Source organism: Megachile rotundata, chromosome 9 (genome assembly GCF_050947335.1).
Source record: "Megachile rotundata isolate GNS110a chromosome 9, iyMegRotu1, whole genome shotgun sequence".
Lineage (NCBI taxonomy): Eukaryota > Metazoa > Arthropoda > Insecta > Hymenoptera > Megachilidae > Megachile > Megachile rotundata.
In genome coordinates this window covers 4,633,639-4,654,081 of record NC_134991.1, presented here as the reverse complement: position 1 = coordinate 4,654,081, position 20,443 = coordinate 4,633,639, and the positions used below count along the sequence as shown (strand labels likewise).

The 20,443-nt window shown below is 35.3% G+C and overlaps 1 protein-coding gene across 4 annotated transcripts in view; it reads left to right on the top strand.

Moving 5' to 3' along the window:
• The window catches only part of LOC105663483 (uncharacterized), a 35,116-nt gene extending 17,848 nt beyond the window's left edge, over positions 1-17,268 (top strand). For 2 of the 4 annotated variants that reach the window (XM_076535899.1, XM_076535898.1), the window contains exons 8-14: positions 6,160-6,282; positions 7,443-7,730; positions 8,418-8,531; positions 11,450-11,566; positions 12,090-12,245; positions 14,365-14,499; positions 16,954-17,262. In XM_076535899.1, the coding sequence (XP_076392014.1) occupies positions 6,160-6,282; positions 7,443-7,730; positions 8,418-8,531; positions 11,450-11,566; positions 12,090-12,245; positions 14,365-14,499; positions 16,954-17,030 (1,010 nt within the window). In that variant the 3' untranslated portion in view covers positions 17,031-17,262. Of the gene's footprint in view, positions 1-6,159; positions 6,283-7,442; positions 7,731-8,417; positions 8,532-11,449; positions 11,567-12,089; positions 12,246-14,364; positions 14,500-16,953 lie in introns of all 4 variants that reach the window. The other 2 variants (XM_076535900.1, XM_076535901.1) reach the window with 2 other exon arrangements.
• Positions 17,269-20,443: the final 3,175 nt, after the last annotated feature.

The window sequence follows — 20,443 nt, the reverse complement described above, 5'->3', positions numbered from 1 at the left end:
AAAGAAAATGTAAAAGAAATAACAGGCATTTGTAGATTTGTAAATTCCTAAATTTGAGATTTTGAAATGTAATAATAATCATAACATATTAGTATAATACATTGTACTATAATTATATTGAACTGATTAAATGAAATTAAATCCTCGTTCACTCGAAGAATAATATTTCATATTATTTCATATTTTTTACAACTTTATTTATTATTAGAGTTATTTAATAAATTATTGCTGTTAGAGATTTTTCTATCTATAATTTGATTTATTTTTTTACTAATCGAATTTCGTTATTTCATTATTCCAATAGGATTTTCAAATTTTGATTTACATTATCAATAATTAAATTGTGAAATTATAATTAATAATTAAATATTTTTTGACCGAGGATAAAATCCTAATTATTTGAATAATTTTCAATCTCAAATAAAAATTTAATTATTAATTCAAGGTTATCAGCTTAAAATTAAAATTTACTTCTAAATGAAGCTTTTTTTAATGTTTTAAAGTTTGACAAAAAATTTATCGAAACTTCTTATGATTTACAATTAAAATTTAATTACGGATTCATTTTTCAATTAAATCATTTAATAAATATGCTTTATTCCTCGACGACAGAAGATTTATTATTGAATGAAATCATTTAAACAACAATTTAGTTCATTATTAAAGTTTGATTTGTATGCAAAGAAAATTGATAATGTATTAAAAACAAATTTGTATTGGTACCCGATTAAATGCAAAACCTTGTTTATTTTTTTTTTTTTTTTTTTTGGGGGGAGGGGAAATGCGTTACGCACACCCAGGGAGGCGACCACTTGGGTAAATCCTCTCCCGGATAGTGTGGGACTCCCGCGGAAGCGAATAATACGCTGACGTGGATACCCACTAAAACCCCTCCTCTTTACTCCCCTATTACCCCGGGGTGGTACCGCTCATCGCATTACTTCTCCCCGGGGCAGGGCTACTAGCGCCTGAGCGCATCGCGTGCTAGACGCCATTTGCCTTCAAGGTACCTGAAGGCACCCCTCTTCACGTTTGCGGCGCAGAACGCCCTCGACGTATTGCGCCACAAAGTCCCAGCTATCCTGGCTGGCGAGCATCACCCCTACGATGTTTTCGGGCGTGATGCCCGCTACTCTGATTCTGCGCTCCACACTTGCTCGCTCCTCTGCGAAATGATCGCAGGCAAAGAACGTGTGGAGCGCATCGTCGTTCTCCACGCCGCCACAGTACAGGCAGCGAGGTGAACTCACTTTCCCAATCCTCCACAGATACCTACGAAAGTATCCATGGCCTGTAAGGAATTGAGTCAGGTAAAAGTTCACCTCACCGTGGCGACGCGAGCACCAGGAGCTTAGGCACGTTATAAGACGCGCTGTCCACCGTCCCTTCGTGCTCTCGGTCCATCGCTTTTGCCAGCATTCCATCGTTCGGCAGCGGGCCTGCTCCGCTGCCACTGCTCGGCCCAGTTCGGAGCTCAGGAGATAGATCTCCCTTCGCTCCTGGGCGAGCATGTCGATGGGAATGCTGCCAGCGACGACCAGCACGGCGTCCTCGGATACTGTGCGGTATGCGCAAGTCATCCGCAAAGCACCTCGGCGCTGGACAGCAGACATGCGCGTCCTATACTTTTTCACTCGCAAGGCGTCCGCCCAGATTTCTGCCCCATACAGCAGGGCTGACTGGACGGACGCAAGCAGGAGTCTTCTCTTGCACGGCTTCGGGCCTCCGACGTTCGCCATTAGGCGACTCAACGCCGCTGTGTCATCGATGGCTTTGTCGCAGACCCTACGGATGTGCTCCCAGAAGGTGAGCCGGGAATCCAGCGTCACCCCCAGGTACCGCACCGATTTACGGGTCTGTGCCGCATGAGTCCCGACCATCATGGTGATGGGGGTGGGGATCCTCTTTCTACTGAGGAACACGATCCCAGTCTTGGCTAGCGCCAATTGGAGACCGTGCTCCTCCATCCACCCGCTGACCCTACGCATTACTTGGTTCAGTAAAAGTTGGGCCAGCTCAGGACTGCGTGCGGTGATGACAACAGCGACATCGTCTGCGTACGCGACCAAGAACGCGTCATCCGGCATCTCCAGGCGGAGCAGGCTGTCGTACAAGACGTTCCAGAGGTCCGGTCCCAGGACCGATCCCTGGGCTGCTCCTGAGGTTACTCTTTTCATCCTCGGGCCTTGAGCCGTCTCGTACGACAGCCAGCGGTCCTTCAGATAGTCCCTCAGCACTGCTGAGAGATAGGCTGGAATTCTGAAGGACCGTTCTAATGCCTCGAGCATGTCGATCCACCTTGCCGAATTGAACGCGTTCCTTACATCGAGGGTGACCAAGAGCACGACAGGTCGTGCCTTATGGCAAGCGGTGTTCGCCTGTCGCACTGCCCCGATCACCTCGTCTATCGCGCCGATCGTCGAATGCCCCTTGCGGAAGCCGTGCTGCCGGTGGGAGAGGCCCCCGGATTGCTCCACGGCTGCTTCCAGCCGTGGTTTGAGCATTCTCTCCATCACCTTGCCCGCCGTGTCTAACATACACAGCGGACGATACGATGATGGAGATTCCGGGTTGCCTTTACCCTTACTGATAAGGGCAAGACGCGCCAACTTCCACCTAGCCGGGAAGACTCCTGCCCTCAGGCACCCGTTGTACATACCGAGCAAGAGACTCGGGTGGTGTTTCGCTACCACCTTCACGGCCTCTGTCGGTATGCCGTCAGGGCCCGGGGACTTACGAGTTTTCATGGGCCCAACAGCCGCTGCCAGCTCGTCCACGGTGAAAGTGGGAACATCCTCTTCCGACAGTACCGGCGGGATATCTTCCCGTTCGGGGTGGTTCGGAAAGAGTGCATCCACGATGGGCGTGACCGTGGACTCGCTCATGAGAGGTCTGGGGGTGCGGAGCTTGCCCATCACAAGCCTGTATCCTCTCCCCCAGGGATTCTGATCCGCCTCGTCACATAGTTGTTGCCAGCAGCGCACCTTGCTTTCTCGGATGGCCCTGCCTAACGCCTTTTTGGCGGCTTTGTATTCCGCCGCAAGGGCGGCAGCACAATCCGCATTTGCCTGTCGCGTTCTGGCGCGTTGGGCCTTGCGACGGCATTTGAGGCAGTGCCTCCGGAGCTCGGCGATCTGGTCACTCCACCAGTAGGCCTGCTTCCTACCAGCCCATGCGCGTCTCCGCGGCATGGAGGCATCACAAGCGCGATGAAGGAGGCCCATAGTTGCATCCACAAGCCCCTCCACCGCACTCGCATCCACCGTGCCATCAGGCAATGGTGGTATGCCTGGAGCGCCGTCCTGCAGTGCTGCAACGAGTTTTCCGCCGTCCAACTTGGCTGCGTTCCAGCCAAGCGGTCGACGAGCGCTAGCAGTAAACTGCGTGCGTGCCTCGTCGATGAGCTGGAAGGTGATGTACTGGTGGTCGCTACCAGTAAAGTCTTCCATCACCCTCCAGTCAACGGCCTTGCGGAGCAGACCCTCCGACACCATCGTTATGTCAGGAATAGAGGACCCGAAGCCCGGTCTCCGATACGTCGGGGTTGTCCCCTTATTGAGGACGACCAGCCCGAGGCGGGCAGCCATCTCCAAAACCAGAATCCCTCTGGTATTTGGAACCGGCATGCCCCACTCTCGGGCTCTCGCGTTGAAGTCGCCGGCGACAATCAAGTCACCGGGTATGTCGCGGAGGTCGTCCTCAATGGCCTCGAGTTTCCCCCTGAATTCCTGGATGGCGTCGTTGGGGGAGAGGTAGCAGCTGGCGAACGTCGCAAGCTCCGTCCTCGCCCAGACGTATCCATTTCCCGCGCCGCTGTGTAGGACCTGAAGACGGGAATGATCCGCAATCCAGATCGCAGTGGTACGCGATTCATCAGCGAGCCACCGGTTCTTCACCTGGTAGGGTTCGCTGACAATAGCAACGCTCACGTTGTGTTCGTGAACAAGCTGCGTCAGCATATCGTCAGCGACCCTACTCCTGTTCAGATTGCACTGAAGGACGGTGGTCATCGCTTTTGATTCGTCTTGCGCTTGTCCAGCGCTTCGCGGAAGGCTGTGCACGCGCCCGAGCCCGGGACATGCTCAGGAGCCGCTACGTTGTTGCGCTCAGCGCATAGGAAGCAGCGGGGCTTCTCAGCGCAGCCTGCTGCTTTATGTCCCTGCTGGCCGCACTTCCAGCAGAGGGAGCTCCTATCTGGCCCTTTACATACATCGCGTCGGTGCCCATACCCCAAACAACGGTAGCACCGCTGTACTTCTACGCGATGACGGACGCGACAGCTGACCCAGCCAACGCGCAGTCGCCCGCGTTCGACCAGTTTTGATGCCGTTTTGTGATCCACCTCCAGGATCGCCATTCTCTGCTCGCGCTTATTAGGCGGGAAGATGGAGATTTTGAGTGCGCCGACCAAGTCGTCGCCAAGCTCCCGCCGAATGGCTTCATGCACTTCCTCAGAGGTGGTTAGACAGTCGAGGTCGAGAACCTCAAGCCGTGTACGACTTGTGAGGATCCTCACCTGTCCAGCCTCGCCAATGGCGTCCTGAAGGGCCTCCTGAAACACGGACTGGTCATTGCACTTGCCGAGTTCCAGAAAGACGGCGCCTTCCCTAGTCTTCCGCGCTGAGCGGACTTCAGCCCCGGTCACATCGAGGCGCACCTTAGTCCTGAGTGCGGTCAAGACAGATGCGTATGTCTGCCCCACCGCGGGTGTAACGACTATTGCGTCGTTTCTCGGTTTTCTCTTCCGTTTCCTTCGTTTCTTTCCCGCTTTGGCCTTCACAGCCTCCGCCAGGGGGTTGATGGAGGGGCCAGTTGCAACGGTAGGGGTTTTCGTCGCAGCCCTGTTCTTCTTTCTTTGGCGGGTGACGGTGGCCCATGTCGGCCCGTCATCTTCCGCCTTCTTCCTTTTTTGTAGCTCCTCCTCCGAGCTGGATATGACAGCCCGCGTGCGTTTACGTGCGGGCGGCGCTGGTATACCAGGAGCTGCAGCCGCCGCTGCAGGTCGAGCGGTTGGCTTCGTTACAGGAGAAGGTACGGCATAAATGGTCGCCTTCCGCCGGAGCTCCCTGCCGTGACGGAGAGCATCGAGGCACTCCTGGAGGTGCTGCAAACCATTCTTAACGTCCATCGAGACGTTTCGTTGCTTCAAAACAGCTGCTCTCATGGTGCCCAGCACACGACGCATGCGATCCAGCTGCTCCGCTTCCAGCATTTCAGCTATTGCAGCAGGCGACTGCAATTTAGCAGTCGCTGGTGCTGGTTGTGTAAGTTTTCTGCCTGTAGCAGGAGACGCCACCGTGGCCAGGTCAGCCACCACGGTGGTGCTACGGTTGCAGGATGACGACGCATAGGGGCCCGCTTGCCCACCCCTATACGCCGGTGCTGGGGTACCCGAACCCCCAGCTGGTGTTTTACTACGCGTAGTTTTCACCATAGTCGGTTTATTTTCGGGGTTCCTTCCCCTAGTCCATTTGGTCCGCGGTTGCTTATTCGTCGCCCTTAGGCGCTTATTTCGCAACTAACCAGTATATCTACTGGCCCCTCCCCTATCCGCCACCTGGGGACGCGCCGGGTTGCGGTGGACGACCGCCCCCGGGGATAATGATCCCCGGCCCGGAAAACCTTGTTTATTACTTGCATCTTGCTTAAAACCAATATATTTTTGAATTTTGAATTTGGATTAAAATGACATAATTTCGATGGTTACTATTTTGAAACATTCAAGATTGTATTAATTTAACCAGTTAAGTGTGTTTGACGACTATATCCGTCATGAAGATGTGGCAGAATTTTGTGTCGTGACGACTATATCCGTCGTGCGTAAAAATTTTGTTACAATTTGATATTTAAATTGTAATTTTGGCGAAAACTAAATTATATTCGTAAATTGTAATATGTTTAAAATGTTTAGAGGTCAACACGAAATGAAATAAGCAAATAAAAAGTGTAAATGATTTGAGATAAACTCACAAATTCTTGAGAACTAACTTGTCATCGCTTAATTATCGCGACACACACTAGTGCGCGCTTTGCAAAAAGATCGTCACAGTTAACTGGTTAAAACATGAGAGCAATGTTTTCTGAAACTTATTAATCCGAGTAATTATGATTAATGATAGAACAAAAAGAAAATACATTTTAATGCAATCGTTATTTCAGAGATTGGTGAACCATGTCAACAAAGCGATAGTGCCGTTATCGAATATTCGGAATGTCGAAATGGAAAGTGGCATTGTGAAATACAGAGAGTTGTTTCCGAAGATAATAGAATATGTTTAAAAGGTATGTAACATATCAAATTAATCTACAAACTATTACCATTTTTCAGAAATGTAATGGCAATAAAATATTGAGCAAATATTTTCTCCTTCTAAATTCCCTTTCAGTTGCTTACAATTTTTTTTACTAATTGCGTCTGCGGAAATATTTTGTATTATAATAACTGTATTATTATTGTTTTATTGCAATATTTTGTAAGTTTTCATACTATTTCGAAATATAAATGAAAAGTTCAAATATTATTTAATTCTTAAATTTTTGAATTTCCAGATTTTTAAGTATTTAGAAGTTGGAAAAATGGAAATTATTAAATTCACAAATGTTATAATTCTAAAATTTTCGAGTTTCTAAATTTTCCAAAACATAAGATTTGCAAATTTTTTAATTCTCAAATATATAAATTTCGACATTTCTTAAAATATCCAAATTTTCAAAACCTGAAATTCACATATTATTAAATTCTTAAATATCTAAACCTTCTAACACTAAAATTTCTATTTCCCCAAATGTAAAATGTTTCTAGTTTAAAGAATTTCCAAATTCTTGAATCCCTGAATGTCCAAATTTTGAAATTTACAGATTTTCGATTTCTAAAATTCCAGTTCCTAAATCATCAAATTTCAATATTTCCAAATTCCTAAACGTCTCCATAATATAGGTCGCCAAATTTGTAAATCCCCAAATTTTTAAATTTCTCTCCATAAATCCCCAAGTTTACAAATCTTCAAACTTTTAGGTTTCCAAATTTCAAAATTCGTAAATTTTCAAATCTTCAAATCGCTAGATTCCTAAACTTTCAAATTTCCAAATTCTCAAACCTTTTTCCTAACCTGCCAAATTCCTAAATCGCGAGGTTTCCAAACTTTCAAATTTCTAGATCTTTAAATCACTAAATCTTCAAATTTTCAACTCGCTAGATCTCTAAATTTTTAAATTTCCAAATTCTTAAACCCCTTTCCTAACCTGCTATATTCTTAAATCGCAAGATTTCCAATCTTTCAAATTTCTAGATCTTGAAATCACTAAATCTTCAAATTTCCAAATCACTGGATCTCTAAACATTCAAATTTCCAAATTCCCAAACTTCCAATTTTCGAAACTATCAAATCTATAACTACCAAAATCCTTAACGTTATAAAGAAATGTTCCTATTTTTGTTGCAGCGATTGCAGACTATAAATTTTCGTGTCTCTCGACTATGCAGTGTTATGTTTTCGGTCCGGATGCAATTTGTAAGGACGGGTTCTGCGTTTGTAACGAAAATTCTCGTTACAACGAAAGTGAATCATTTTGCTGGGGCAATAGAGGTATCGGTGAAAAATGCCAACAAGATATAGACTGTTATGTTAATGATAACTCTACTGAATTGTCCTGCACGGAAAATGTATGTTCATGTCCAAATGGAACTGATCCGAATTCAGATAAAACAGCTTGTGTAGAATCTTCGCCAGGTGAGGATTTATGACTTTGTTAAAATATAACATGCATTTTTGTTTCTTATTTGCAATAATTTTGAAAGCATGTTTACTTATATAAAATGTTACCACTGAGGAGTTATAATATAAATTAAATATGCATTTTTATATTTTATTTTGTAATACCAACCGAGAAGTGTTTAATCAAATAAAATAGTAACATTGTGAGATAATAGAATGGTCGTATAATAAACTAGTGAAATAGTAAAATGGTGGAATTAAAAAATTAAAAACTCATAGGGTAGCGGAATAGTATAGGAGTACAATGGTGCAATAGTAAAATAATATAATAATGAAATAGTGCAATAATGAAGTAGTAAAGTAGTGAAGTAGTAAAATAGTGAAGTAGCATAATAGTACAATAGTAAAATAATACAATAATGAAATAGTGTAATAATAAAGTAGTAAAGTAATGAAATAATAAAATAGTGAAATAGTAAAATAGTGAAGTAGTGAAGTAGTGACATAGTAAAGTAGTAAAATAGTAAAATAGTGAAATAGTAAAATAGTAAAGTATCAAACTAGTAACGATAATTGTAATTATTTTTGCATCCATCTAATAATGTATATGTCTTAAAAAATAGTTATATCCACATCGTAAGTTATTATTTACTATAATATTATTTTAAAAATTCACGTTGTTTGTATTGAATTTCATACTAGGTCTTGGAAAAAGGTGCGAAATAAACAACTGCGGTACGAAAAATGCTGAATGCGCAAACGGAATTTGTACTTGCAAAGCTAACTATTTCGAATTGGATAACGAATGTGCACCAGGTAATTTAATTTTCAATTAATGTCTCATATGACAATGTCTTTTGTCTTTATACGGAGTGTGCCAAATAAAATATTACAAGATATTTTTTATAAAACTAAAGCAAATACCAATTTCATAAAAAAAAATATAAATTAAATATGTTATATATGTATATTTTTTTTATTAGTACAAAATGATTATTTGGTGTGTAGCAAGTTGTTGTAACGCAAATGTTGTGATCAAAGAGCACCCGTCACTCTTTTTACTAAAACGATATATTTTCTTGAAGAACTGTGCGTTACAAAATATTAAAGTATTATATAAAAAGTCAAAGATATTTGCCAGATATTTCAAAATGAAAGAAGTGAAATTTTATACGTGAATTTTAAATACTCCAACAATTATAGATTTTTCCCATTATGCTCTAATAATTTCTTGCGCTGAATGTTCAGAGAAATTAATTCACGCAAAAATAGTACAAAATTTTGTATACAAAAATTCATTTGTACTCCTTTTTAACTGACTTCGAAAAAGGAGGAGGTCACTCAATTCGATCAGTATATATTTTTTTTTTTTCTATGTATGTTCGCGCATTACGCCTAGCTGGATGGACTGATCGGAACGAAACCTTTTGCATATGGTAGGTGCTGACACCCCATTGGTACCATTATCAAAAAATTTTTAATTCTTTAATTGCAAAGTGTTGTTATTGCAAAAAACCGGCAACTTTTGAAATAAACTTTTCTCGATTTTAATGCGCTTTTAATATCTTATCACGGACATGATTCTGAACAATTTTCTTCATATACAAAGTTCGCGGAAAGCTTTTGTTTTCGAGGTATTAGCGAAAATTGTTGTTAACTTTTGAAATCAACTTCGAACGATTTTAATGTCCTTCGAATATGTTATTAGGGGCGTGGCTCTGGACAACTTTTTCCTCTTGCATAATTGACGGAAAGCTTTTGTTTTCGAGATATTAGCGAAAATTGTTGTTAACTTTTGAAACCAACTTCGAACGATTTTAATGTCCTTCTAATACGTTATTAGTGGCTTGATTCTGAACGAGGTTTCCTTATGCATAATTGACGGAAAACTCTAGTTTTCGTGATATTAGCGAAAAAACTATTGTTATTAATATTAGTGGAACGCCCCGCGCTATGCACGGGAAAGACAAGAAAGGGCAATTACAATGCTCTGTACCAAAACACTAAACTAAGCTTTACCGCTCTGACACGCGACTTATACAGCAAGATGAGTTCACGTTAACGTTGGTGTATTATTCCCATTGCTTGGTACAGTTTCCGCATCGTTCTAAAAATGCATCAATTTGATTTGTTAGAAAATTTGTTGCGCAGGATCTGCTATTATTTTACGGATACTTTGACCCTTGCGCAGTCCTAAACCGTCAAAGATACACATGCGCAGTAAATTTTTGCAAAGAAAGTTAACAAAGAACAGATGAGTGAAGAACCCTCAATCATGATGTAATTAGTTTGTACTTGTCCCTGAAAGAGTGTCCCTTTTTTTTTTTCTATGCATGTTCGCCGGTTTTTTTCCTTGATGGTGGTCCGATCGAAACAAAGCCTTTCGCATCTTGTAGAGTCTGACTCCCCATTGGTACCATTACCAAAAATTTTTTCATTTTTTAGTTGCAAAGGATTATTGTTGCAAAAAAAATTGAAAAACGAATATCCATGTTGTCTTTTACTTAATTATGCTCATGGCATTTACGCAGACAAAAAAAAGCCCAGAAGAACTGTCTCACAGTATACCATACAATTCTCCGCATTCCACTAAAAAACGTGAAATAAAATAATTTTCAGAAAAAAAAATACACCGACTTCGAAATGCACTAAAAAGTATAAAATAATTTCTATTTCCTAATAAAGTAATTTCTATTTCATTCAATCATACAATTACGTAACAGATATGAATGCAACCTATTTACTCGTTAGGTAGTATATTAAATACATTTCAACTTCTTCGGAAGCGGCGCAAAATTAAAAATACCTCAGTAAACGTTCCTGCCAATAACCAGTTGATTGTGGTATGGCGTATTGGAAATTAATAAATCCTGAGAAAGAATACGAACCATTACAGATATATCTGATAATATACGTAAATGTAACGACTGCATCTTCATTTCGCAACGTTTCTGATATAAATGAAATTGAATCGACTTCGTTCGCGTGTGGAAGCCATGGATCTAAGAACCTATAAACGGAGCCCACGACGCGGGAATTACCAAATTTGCGGCAGATGGGCTCTATCTTTATAGAATATGCGGTGATCGAGTCTTTCCGTCGCATACTCTATGAATCTAGATAGACCATAGTTACATTCTAAACGCACTAACACCTACTTCGCGGCGTGCTGTCGAGTTATATGTACAGAAAAAAAAAAAATAGCTATACAAGCTTTGCTTATGTTCGGCTGTCCAAAGGTTGACATGTTCAAGAAAATCTTTTAATTTTGCGCCGCCTCCGAAAAGGTTGAAATATATTTAATATACTACTTAACGAGTAAATAGGTTTCATTCATATCTGTTACGTAATTGTATGATTGAATGAAATAGAAATTACTTCATTAGGAAATAGAAATTATTTTATACTTTTTAGTGCATTTCGAAGTCGGTGTATTTTTTTTTTAAAAATTATTTTATTTCTAACATAACCATGAATTTGCTTTTACGCGAGTTTTTTCTGAACATTCTGTGTAAAAAGATATTAGATTACAATGTAGAAAGATTAATAGTTCTTTGTTGATTAAAAGTTTTATATAAACTTTTTCACTTGTCGATTTGAAATAATTCACGAACTTATTTTTAATATAAAATTAATACATTTTTATCTAGAATTCTCCAAATAATTGATTTGTGCAATTTATATAATTGATTTACAACAGAAGAGAGGGTACTATTAAATGCTTTATTTTAAAGGTATCAATGCTACTTGCGACGGCAATGCAGATTGTAAACGAGAATACACGGAATGTGTGGCCAACATTTGCGTTTGTCAGGGAGAATATGTAGGTGCAGTTGATTTGTGTTTGCCAGGTAATGTAATTTTTATACATACTGATAATTAAATAACAAAGCGTAGAACTTTGAATTACTAACAATAATTATTAATAAGTGTGGAACTTATTGAACTTTAAATTTAGGACTTTATATTGTATATTTGGAACTACAATATTTAGGTTTAAAATTCTATTAATGTTATTAATGTTATTAGTATTTTATGTATCGTATAGCATATATTGTATATCATAGATATATCGTAAATCATATATTGGGAATTATATATCGTATATCGTATATCATAAATTATATATCGCATGTCATATATCACGTATCACATATCATTTATCACATATCACATATCATTTATCACATATCACATATCACTTATCACATATCACATATCATATATCGTATTTCGTATATTATCGTGTATCATATACCGTCGTCTGTTTGGACGTTAACAGATAAATCAACTAATACAGAAATAAAATCAACCACATTTTGATTCAATTTGTATCAGAATTCAAATAAAATGTTGTATTAATTCTTTTTTCAGTTTCGTTATTTGGGCAGCCATGTTCAGAAGACATTCAGTGTAGAGTCCATACAATAAATAGTGTTTGTTTAAGTAACAATAATTCAACAGAAGATTTAGTATGCAGGTGTCCTGATGGTTATCACTATAAATCTGGTGGATGCTTCAAACGCAAAGGTAAGTATACGATTTTACTAAAATCGTTTTAAAATTGAAACTAAATTTAAAACGAGCAAAACTATTCGATGTAGCCATTTCTGTAATCTTTTAAAGGAAACTTCTGAAGGTTCTCATTTTTAAATTCCTAGATTTCTACGTCTCTAGATGTGTTAGTCCCTAAATTTAAAAATCTCTAAATTCCTGAACCAGAAATTTCATTTCATAAATCTCTTTTACAAATTTTCAAATCCTTTAATTCTCCAATTTTTAAATTACCACATTATTGAATTCTTAAATTTACAAATCTCTAAATTTTTAAATGTTCAAATTTTTGAAATTCCTGAATTTTCAACACTTCAAATTGTGAAATTTTCCAATTTTTCAATTACCAAATTTTCAAACTTGGTAATCGAGTTTCTAAATTCATTTCTAAATTATTAAACCTGCAAATTCTTAGATTTCTTAATTCTGAAATTTCGAATATCTGAAATTTATTTGCGAAATAAATAAATTTTTCGGTAAAAATTTCAAGCTCGGTAGTCTTCATATTTCTAAATTTTTAAGTTTCTATTTAGAGCTAACTTGGATCCATCAGACATTTTGTTTTGTTTTAGTAATTAACATAAGCGTTAAATGAATTTGATAACATGATTTAAGAACACGCAACATGCAATATAGCAGTAATTGATATTGCTGTAACATGTACCAGCACTATGCTATAATAACACGTACAAAGTATTTTAATATGTATTCACACAATGAATTAAAAATTAAGAAAATTATAATCTCGGTTAATTAGCTAATTATGATAGTAGCGTAGATAGTAGTGTATTTTAAATACTTCTAACCCTAAAAACACGTGTTTATTATTCAATCTCATAATACGTTAATAGAAAAACAAAAAAGGCGATAAATATTTTATTTTAAATCTATCAATTGACAACAATCAGTTGAAATGATAATTAACTATTTATTAGATTGTTGAATATATATCAACTTTTTCTTTAATAAATATAGAATATACATATATAAATTAGTTACATCGCATTAGAAAATCTAGATTTAAGAAAAAATGACAATGACATAACTTTAGTAATTTTTTCTTGTATTTTCAGCAAAAAGAATTCATGGCTAAATGTTAAATTTAATTTATTATAGTCTTCAAGTATATTTAAATACTTTATAGTTTATAGGATAAATAAGTTCGCGGCTTTATAGGATAAATAATTATTTTATATCTACACATTATAATGTATATCATAATATTATAATATAAATGAAACTGGTTTATATATTAATTTCATAAAATATTATTTTACAAATATTTTATATATTCATCACATAAATTATTATAAGGTGAAGTGGGGTAAACGCAGACTGGTTTTTGTGAAATTGGTATTTAAACGTAAGTATTTTCAGTCTGCTATGTAAATACTTAACGTTGTCGATATCGAACGATTTGCATAATTACTACTATTTAATTAATATTAACTAGGGCCTTAATTTTCCTCGTACATTTTGATTTTGATAGGAAATTGTTTAAAATGTCAACTACTCTGCACTTTCCCCGAAAATGGGGTAAGAGCGTAACTTCAAGTTAAATACTTTGAAATTTTATTTCATCTGCAATGGGGCAAGAGCAGAATTACTAATAAATCTGCTATAAAATGCTTTTTACTGCATTATGCAAGTACTGTATACTGCGAACAAGTACTCTTAGCTGAAATATAAAATAAAGCAAGGAAACAAACATACTAAATGGAGAAATTACGCTCATATTGTAATTAAAATAGCTTATATACGCACTTATCCCCTTTACGAATTTACCCCACTTCACCTTATTATCTTATAAACAAATAAGTATTATTTATATTACTAACACGTCATGTAAATTCAAATAATAAATGTCCAATACATGAAGGAAACAGAAACAAGAATTTTAATAATTCCGATATACCGTTCTGATAATAAAAGTTTGTAAAAGAATGACAATAGGTCGACCAAAGTCAGAAACATGGTTGCAAGGTTAAGACATTTTATATGACTGCAAGCTGAAGAATTTTTATCGTAGCGTAAATTTTCCGGTAACAATTGACAAATATGTAAATTAATCAGAATATTCTAATTAATGTTTCAGTTCTTGGTATGAATTGCGATAGTATCTTGGAATGTTATCTGGATGCCGACGACAATCGGGCGGTCTGCAAGAATTCGGTGTGTTCGTGCGATTGGAATTACGTGCAAGTAAACCAAACTATATGCGGCAATAAAGGTATGTTTGTATACCAACACCTAAAACAATAACTTTATTATTCCAATATTTTCTACAAATTTTAGTTTCATACGTTTATTCATATTTTTTAAGAATTTTATTTTCGCTAGTTATTCTAATACAGGAGTCCAATATTTTCTATACATTTTATTTTTAAATACTTATTTATATTTTGGATGAATTTTATGTACTGTACCCTTATTACCCCATTATAGGAGTCTAACATTTTTTATAAATTTTAATTCTATGCGCTTATTTGGGTCTTTCATGAATTTTATTTACGCATTTATGGCACTTCTTCAATTTTGATCACTATAAAATCTGTGTTAAAACTATCTACAATATCAGATCTACCTCAGTGTAAAATTTCATGGAAAAATATTCAGTACTTTTTGCGAAATGACACGATATACGTAACTTTAATTTTAATCAATTTATAAATAAAATATAAGTCTGTGCCCACCGAATTAGGACCAGTACAAATTTTCAGCCTTTTTCGCGTTTTCCGTAAAATTAAAAGGGCTGTTCAATTTGTAATGATACAATGTATTAGCGACTATCATAATATGCTACTGTAAACAATATTATTAATACATGTTAATATCTTGTATTTCCACCCTTCGCTTTGGCCACAGCTTGTATTCGGCATACTTATTGTCAGTATACAGGTACATTGATCATATGCTTTATGTCTTCATTATTTTTCCAAATATCTCTAATTCTTTTCAACACGGATAATGTGGTTGGAGAATTGTAAATTAATCTTTTGAATAGGCTCCAGACATTTTCTATAACATTCATCAAATATCATCTCAGGCGCTATTGGCACTCGAAGCTGACGCAAACGTTCGCACGACCTTTAATCATCTCAAGACGTATTTAGTAATAATTTGCATGATCTAAGCCAATTTTCCATATACGACAAGTAAATAAAAGTTAATATATAAAAGTTGATAAAAGTGAAATTTTCATACGTGATCGTAATTCGATGGCCAAGAACAATATTACGTACACACGCAGTTCAGTTGTCAAGAGCATTTAGCACTAAAGAATTTGAGAAAGTTCCATTGCATTTGATTTTCAACGATAAAGAAGCGAGAGGCAAAAACTTTAACCACTGTGTTTTTTGGTTCGCTTATGAAATTCTTTAATGCGGCAAAGCAATGTGCTTCCAATTACCTTCTTGCAGCTTGCATGCCTTTCTCGAAGTTGCGTTGCAATTGCTACGATTGCAAAGCGTGATAAAGCATGTCTGCAAAGCGACGAAACCCATTTGAAATAAACCCCTTCACGGAACGTAGGGTAAAAAACGAGCAGTTTCTTTGAAACTATGATTTTTCTCTTATTCTTCCTCTGGTATTTTGGGTTTTATACTCTTTTTAATACTGTGTACGTAATGAATCTAATTTCGTGAAATGTCACAGCAAAGTAGAACGTTGGTACATTTATGAAAACGTTGTTGCCATTGCATGAATAAAAATTTATTATAATATCAGTAAATTTAGAAATGAAATAAAGTATTAAACTAGTCTATGTAATGTATCGTTTTTCGAAATGTTTGAGTTTTGGCGCTAAATGGAGGTTCTATTTTTTCAGTTCAAACTTCTGCCACACAAATTCGTTGTTAAAATTATACCTACGTTTCTTATTAAGTCTGCATTTTAATTTAAAAATAAAGTACTACATGGTAGTGTTAATTATATTGTTACTAATTTTAGTTAGTATGGAAATAATACTATATTATTATTACCCTAACAATTATAGCAGACTTTTTTATACCAACAAATAAAAGTATGATATCAAAGTTTTTAATAATATTATTACTAGTAATAACAAACGAAGGCATCATATAAAATTTTGATAAAAACTCTATCTTTTCAAGATTTAAGTTTCTAAATGAAAATATTATTAACAAACAATTCTTAGTATTTGTTAACAAATAATTCACAAGCTACTTAAAATAGTAAAATTATGAAAAACTACTGAAATTTTTAAACATTATCGATTATTGCAATTTATTATTCAATATTTAAATATAAAAAATGGCATTTTTGTGCGAAGATTGTTGTTCCTATTTTATTTGAATTACCTTGAAATATAGATTACAGAAGACACAAAATTACATTTTATTAATAATTTTTATTCAAAGATTGCTGGAATAGAATTTTATTCGACCAATGTAATTCCGAAGTTATTTTTATATGACCATAATGACCGGGTAAATTATTAATTATTATTGAGAAAAATGAAACAATTAATGTTCGTGTAATTATACATATAATTATGCATGCGATTAAATTCATATAATTGAATAATTTTTGTTATTTTCTATATGTTTATTGTGCACATTGATATATCAATATTAATAACTTTCAGTCAAAAAAAATATATATTTATTTTTTCTTTTCATGTATTTCAAGAAAATTATAAACATTATTATTATTTCTTTTTTAGGTAACAGTTCTGCAAGTGTGTCAACGTGGCTGCTCTCATTACTATTATTATTAGTAGGTTATGTGTTTAAAAGTTGAACATGTTGCATGAGATATTTGTTAAAAATAAGAAAAAATTTCATATTTAAGTAAATGATAATCAAATCGAAAATAACTGCATATTTGTAAAAAATTTATTTTTACAAAAAAACTGATTTTGTTAAAATATGTGAAAATGATTTGCAATTGAGGATAAAATTAAGTTAATAAGTGTATTTTTTCATACTAAATAAAAAATACTATTCTTCTCATTAACAAATTCTTGTATTTTGAATTATATAATTGACACTTGTTGCCTTTTACAATAATATTACAAATTGTAATAGTCTATTGCTTTTTTTAAAACAACGTTCTATATTAAAAAAAGATTATTTTCTTGACATTGTAACCTGTACAGATTAAAATTTTTATTAATCAAAAATTTCTATAATCGTAAATTACTAAATAATTGAAGTTCTAACTAAATTTTTAGTTATAATAAGACTTTGGTAATTTGTTACTCTAATTTTATCTTCAACTGTGTATTTTGTATATTAACGTTTTCTTATACTTAATATATATTCCATTTCTATATGTATAATCAACAGTATTAGTAATGCTTAATACTACTATCATGTATTATTAAATAATGATAGAGTTGTGTTACATCTTAAGATATGTATTTTAAATAAATATTAAAATACAAGATAATACAATAAATTAAATAACAATGACTTTGCATGTATTTAACATTTTTGTTTATTTATACCTCAATTTTTTATAGCATGTGTTCCACTTCAATAAAATGCGCTTTTATAAATCGTATATTTAAATAAATTTAGTTATTTTATTATAGATTATATACTTATTAAACCTGTTTTTCTTATATTAAGTGATTATTAGACCTAATCTAAAAACAGTATAATAGCTACAATAAGATTCGTCACTCGTGATATCTTAATACAAACCCCTGATAAGTGCGTTATCAACACTGGATTTACGATAAGCGGAAAAAGAAAATAGTTGTACAACGTAAACAGAAGAACAATAATTAATCAACTCTTTCGTAACATGATATCAGTTTTCGTGATCAGTCAAGTTCATCGCCTAAATTAACAGGTAACTCGACAAAAAATTCCATTTTGTAAGGTCATTCCACGGTAAATCGATTACTTCCTTGACGTCGATGCTAAAGATTTTATTTCAAATGAAATATGATGTCGTGGGCGTAAAATTAAGCCGTTATATTACTAGTTTTATATTTGTTTAAAAATTTTATAATTTTTATTTGATTTTTATTTCTTTTAAGCTTTATATTTTTAATTCGGATACTACTTAACGAATCAAGTTACTTTTTGGTTTTATTTCAATCTAGAATTTAGGAGAATTCACTTGCTATAATACCTTTTTTATATGCAAAATTGCTTTTGTTACGTTAAAAATTAGTGTGTGATATTTATTATATTGGCTGTTTCACATAATGCAATATTGCCGAAATAAAACAGATTTTACGTGCAAAAGTAATTTGAAAATACATAATAAAATTTTGTATGTTTTCATTTTTGACCAAACTAAATTTGACAATGTCAAAATATTTAGAAGAAAAATCTACAGAAAATTTAAATAATTCTTCTGTTAATGCAATAGTTCATATAACGAATTCAATATCATTTTCAAATATAACTTGTTTAACATTGGTGTTTAGTATAATTTCACTCAAATATTTATATTTTTATTACAATAAAAACTTTTCTAAATGGATCTATAAATTAATATCGATTAATGTTATTGATCTATCGAAGGAATAATATATACGTTAAGAATCTTGCCAATAATTCAGCAAAAATTATAAAATATTCTTTTCGCCTATTTAGGGTGTTCCCATTATAATAACTAAAAGAAACTGTATTTTTCAAATCTTTGCAAATACAATCACATTACATGACACAAAAAGCTCCATATTTTCGTGTTTTTAATATTTTTATAGGTACAACAACGCACAAACAAAATGTTAATACACCATTTTCTTGGATCGAACCGCATATCATCTTTTATGTAAGCAGATCAATTTTTCGAAACACTTATAATCCTTTAATAGTTTCTAAGAGTTGATTTGCATAAAAAAACGAATTAAATAGTGTAAAAGCTATTCATGGATCTATTGCAGTATTTTCATATTATTGCTAGGGTGAAAATCATATCTATTAAGTACTATCCATTTATAAAACTTATAAAACTTGCCATAGCTGATACATGAAACACCGTAGGAAGGAATATAATGAAACAGCTCAATGCCAATATGCCAATTTGAATTTTCAATATAATTCGTGACGGTAAGAACTCAAAGAATGTTTCATATTTTGTTTTTACATAAAACACGGTAAGATAGATTTTACGAGTACAGCACCCACCAGTGGACTTCACTACAGGGTGCTCTGGTCGCTTTAGACAGTAATAAATACTCTATACTGAATAAAGTCAAATTTTCGAAGATGCATGAGTGAGACAGACGCTGATGTAAACAAGCAAGATGGCCGCCGTGAGACACTCTCCTTAACCAGTTGATATAATTATGAAATGTGTTACAATAAAATCTATATGTGGTTACTAAATCGATCGAAAGAATGTGCATTTTATGTTTTTTCTTTTGTTTTTGCATTTGCGATCGGGCGTCTTGTAGTTTACGCAATGTCACCGTAGAATTAACATGCACTTGTATGTTTTATTAAGTATGCTCAAAACATGTAAATAGTTATGTCAATCCACTGCACTAAACTCTATCAAAATGCGTAAACATTAGTTTTACATAAGTCGAAGTGGAGTAAGTGCAGACTAGTTTTTGTAAAGTTGGTATTTAAACGCAAGTATTTTCAGTCTACTATGTAAATAATTGACGCTGTTGAAATTTTGATTTTGATAGGAAATTGTTTAAAATGTCAACTACTCTGCACTTTTCCCGAAATTAGTGTAAGAGCGTAACTTGAAGTTAAATACTTTGAAACTTTATTTCATGTGCAACGGGGCAAGAGCAGAATTATTAACAAATCTGTTATAAAATGCTTTTTACTGCATTATGCAAGTACTCTATACTGCAAACAAGTATTCTTAATTTCATCAATTTTGTTTTATAACTTACCTACACACTAGTATTTAAATTCGCCAAAATATTCAGCCAAAATCTCAGATTAATAAGAAAAGAAGGTGTTTCGGATATTTATGCAACACACTGTATTACTAGTGCGCTATGCACAATCAACTTACTTGTAGTTACGATCGATAAATGTAGATGTGCTATTAATACAAGAGCTGCTCTGAGTTTCTACGTTAACATGGAAATGTTCTTACGTGATTACCTGTAGCACGTCATATTTAGCACTCTTGATAATCGATGACAATGTACTCCTGATGCAACTGGTGAATAAGTACATTGATCTTCGAAAAGTATATTCTCTGAAAGGTGAGTGCGACTACTT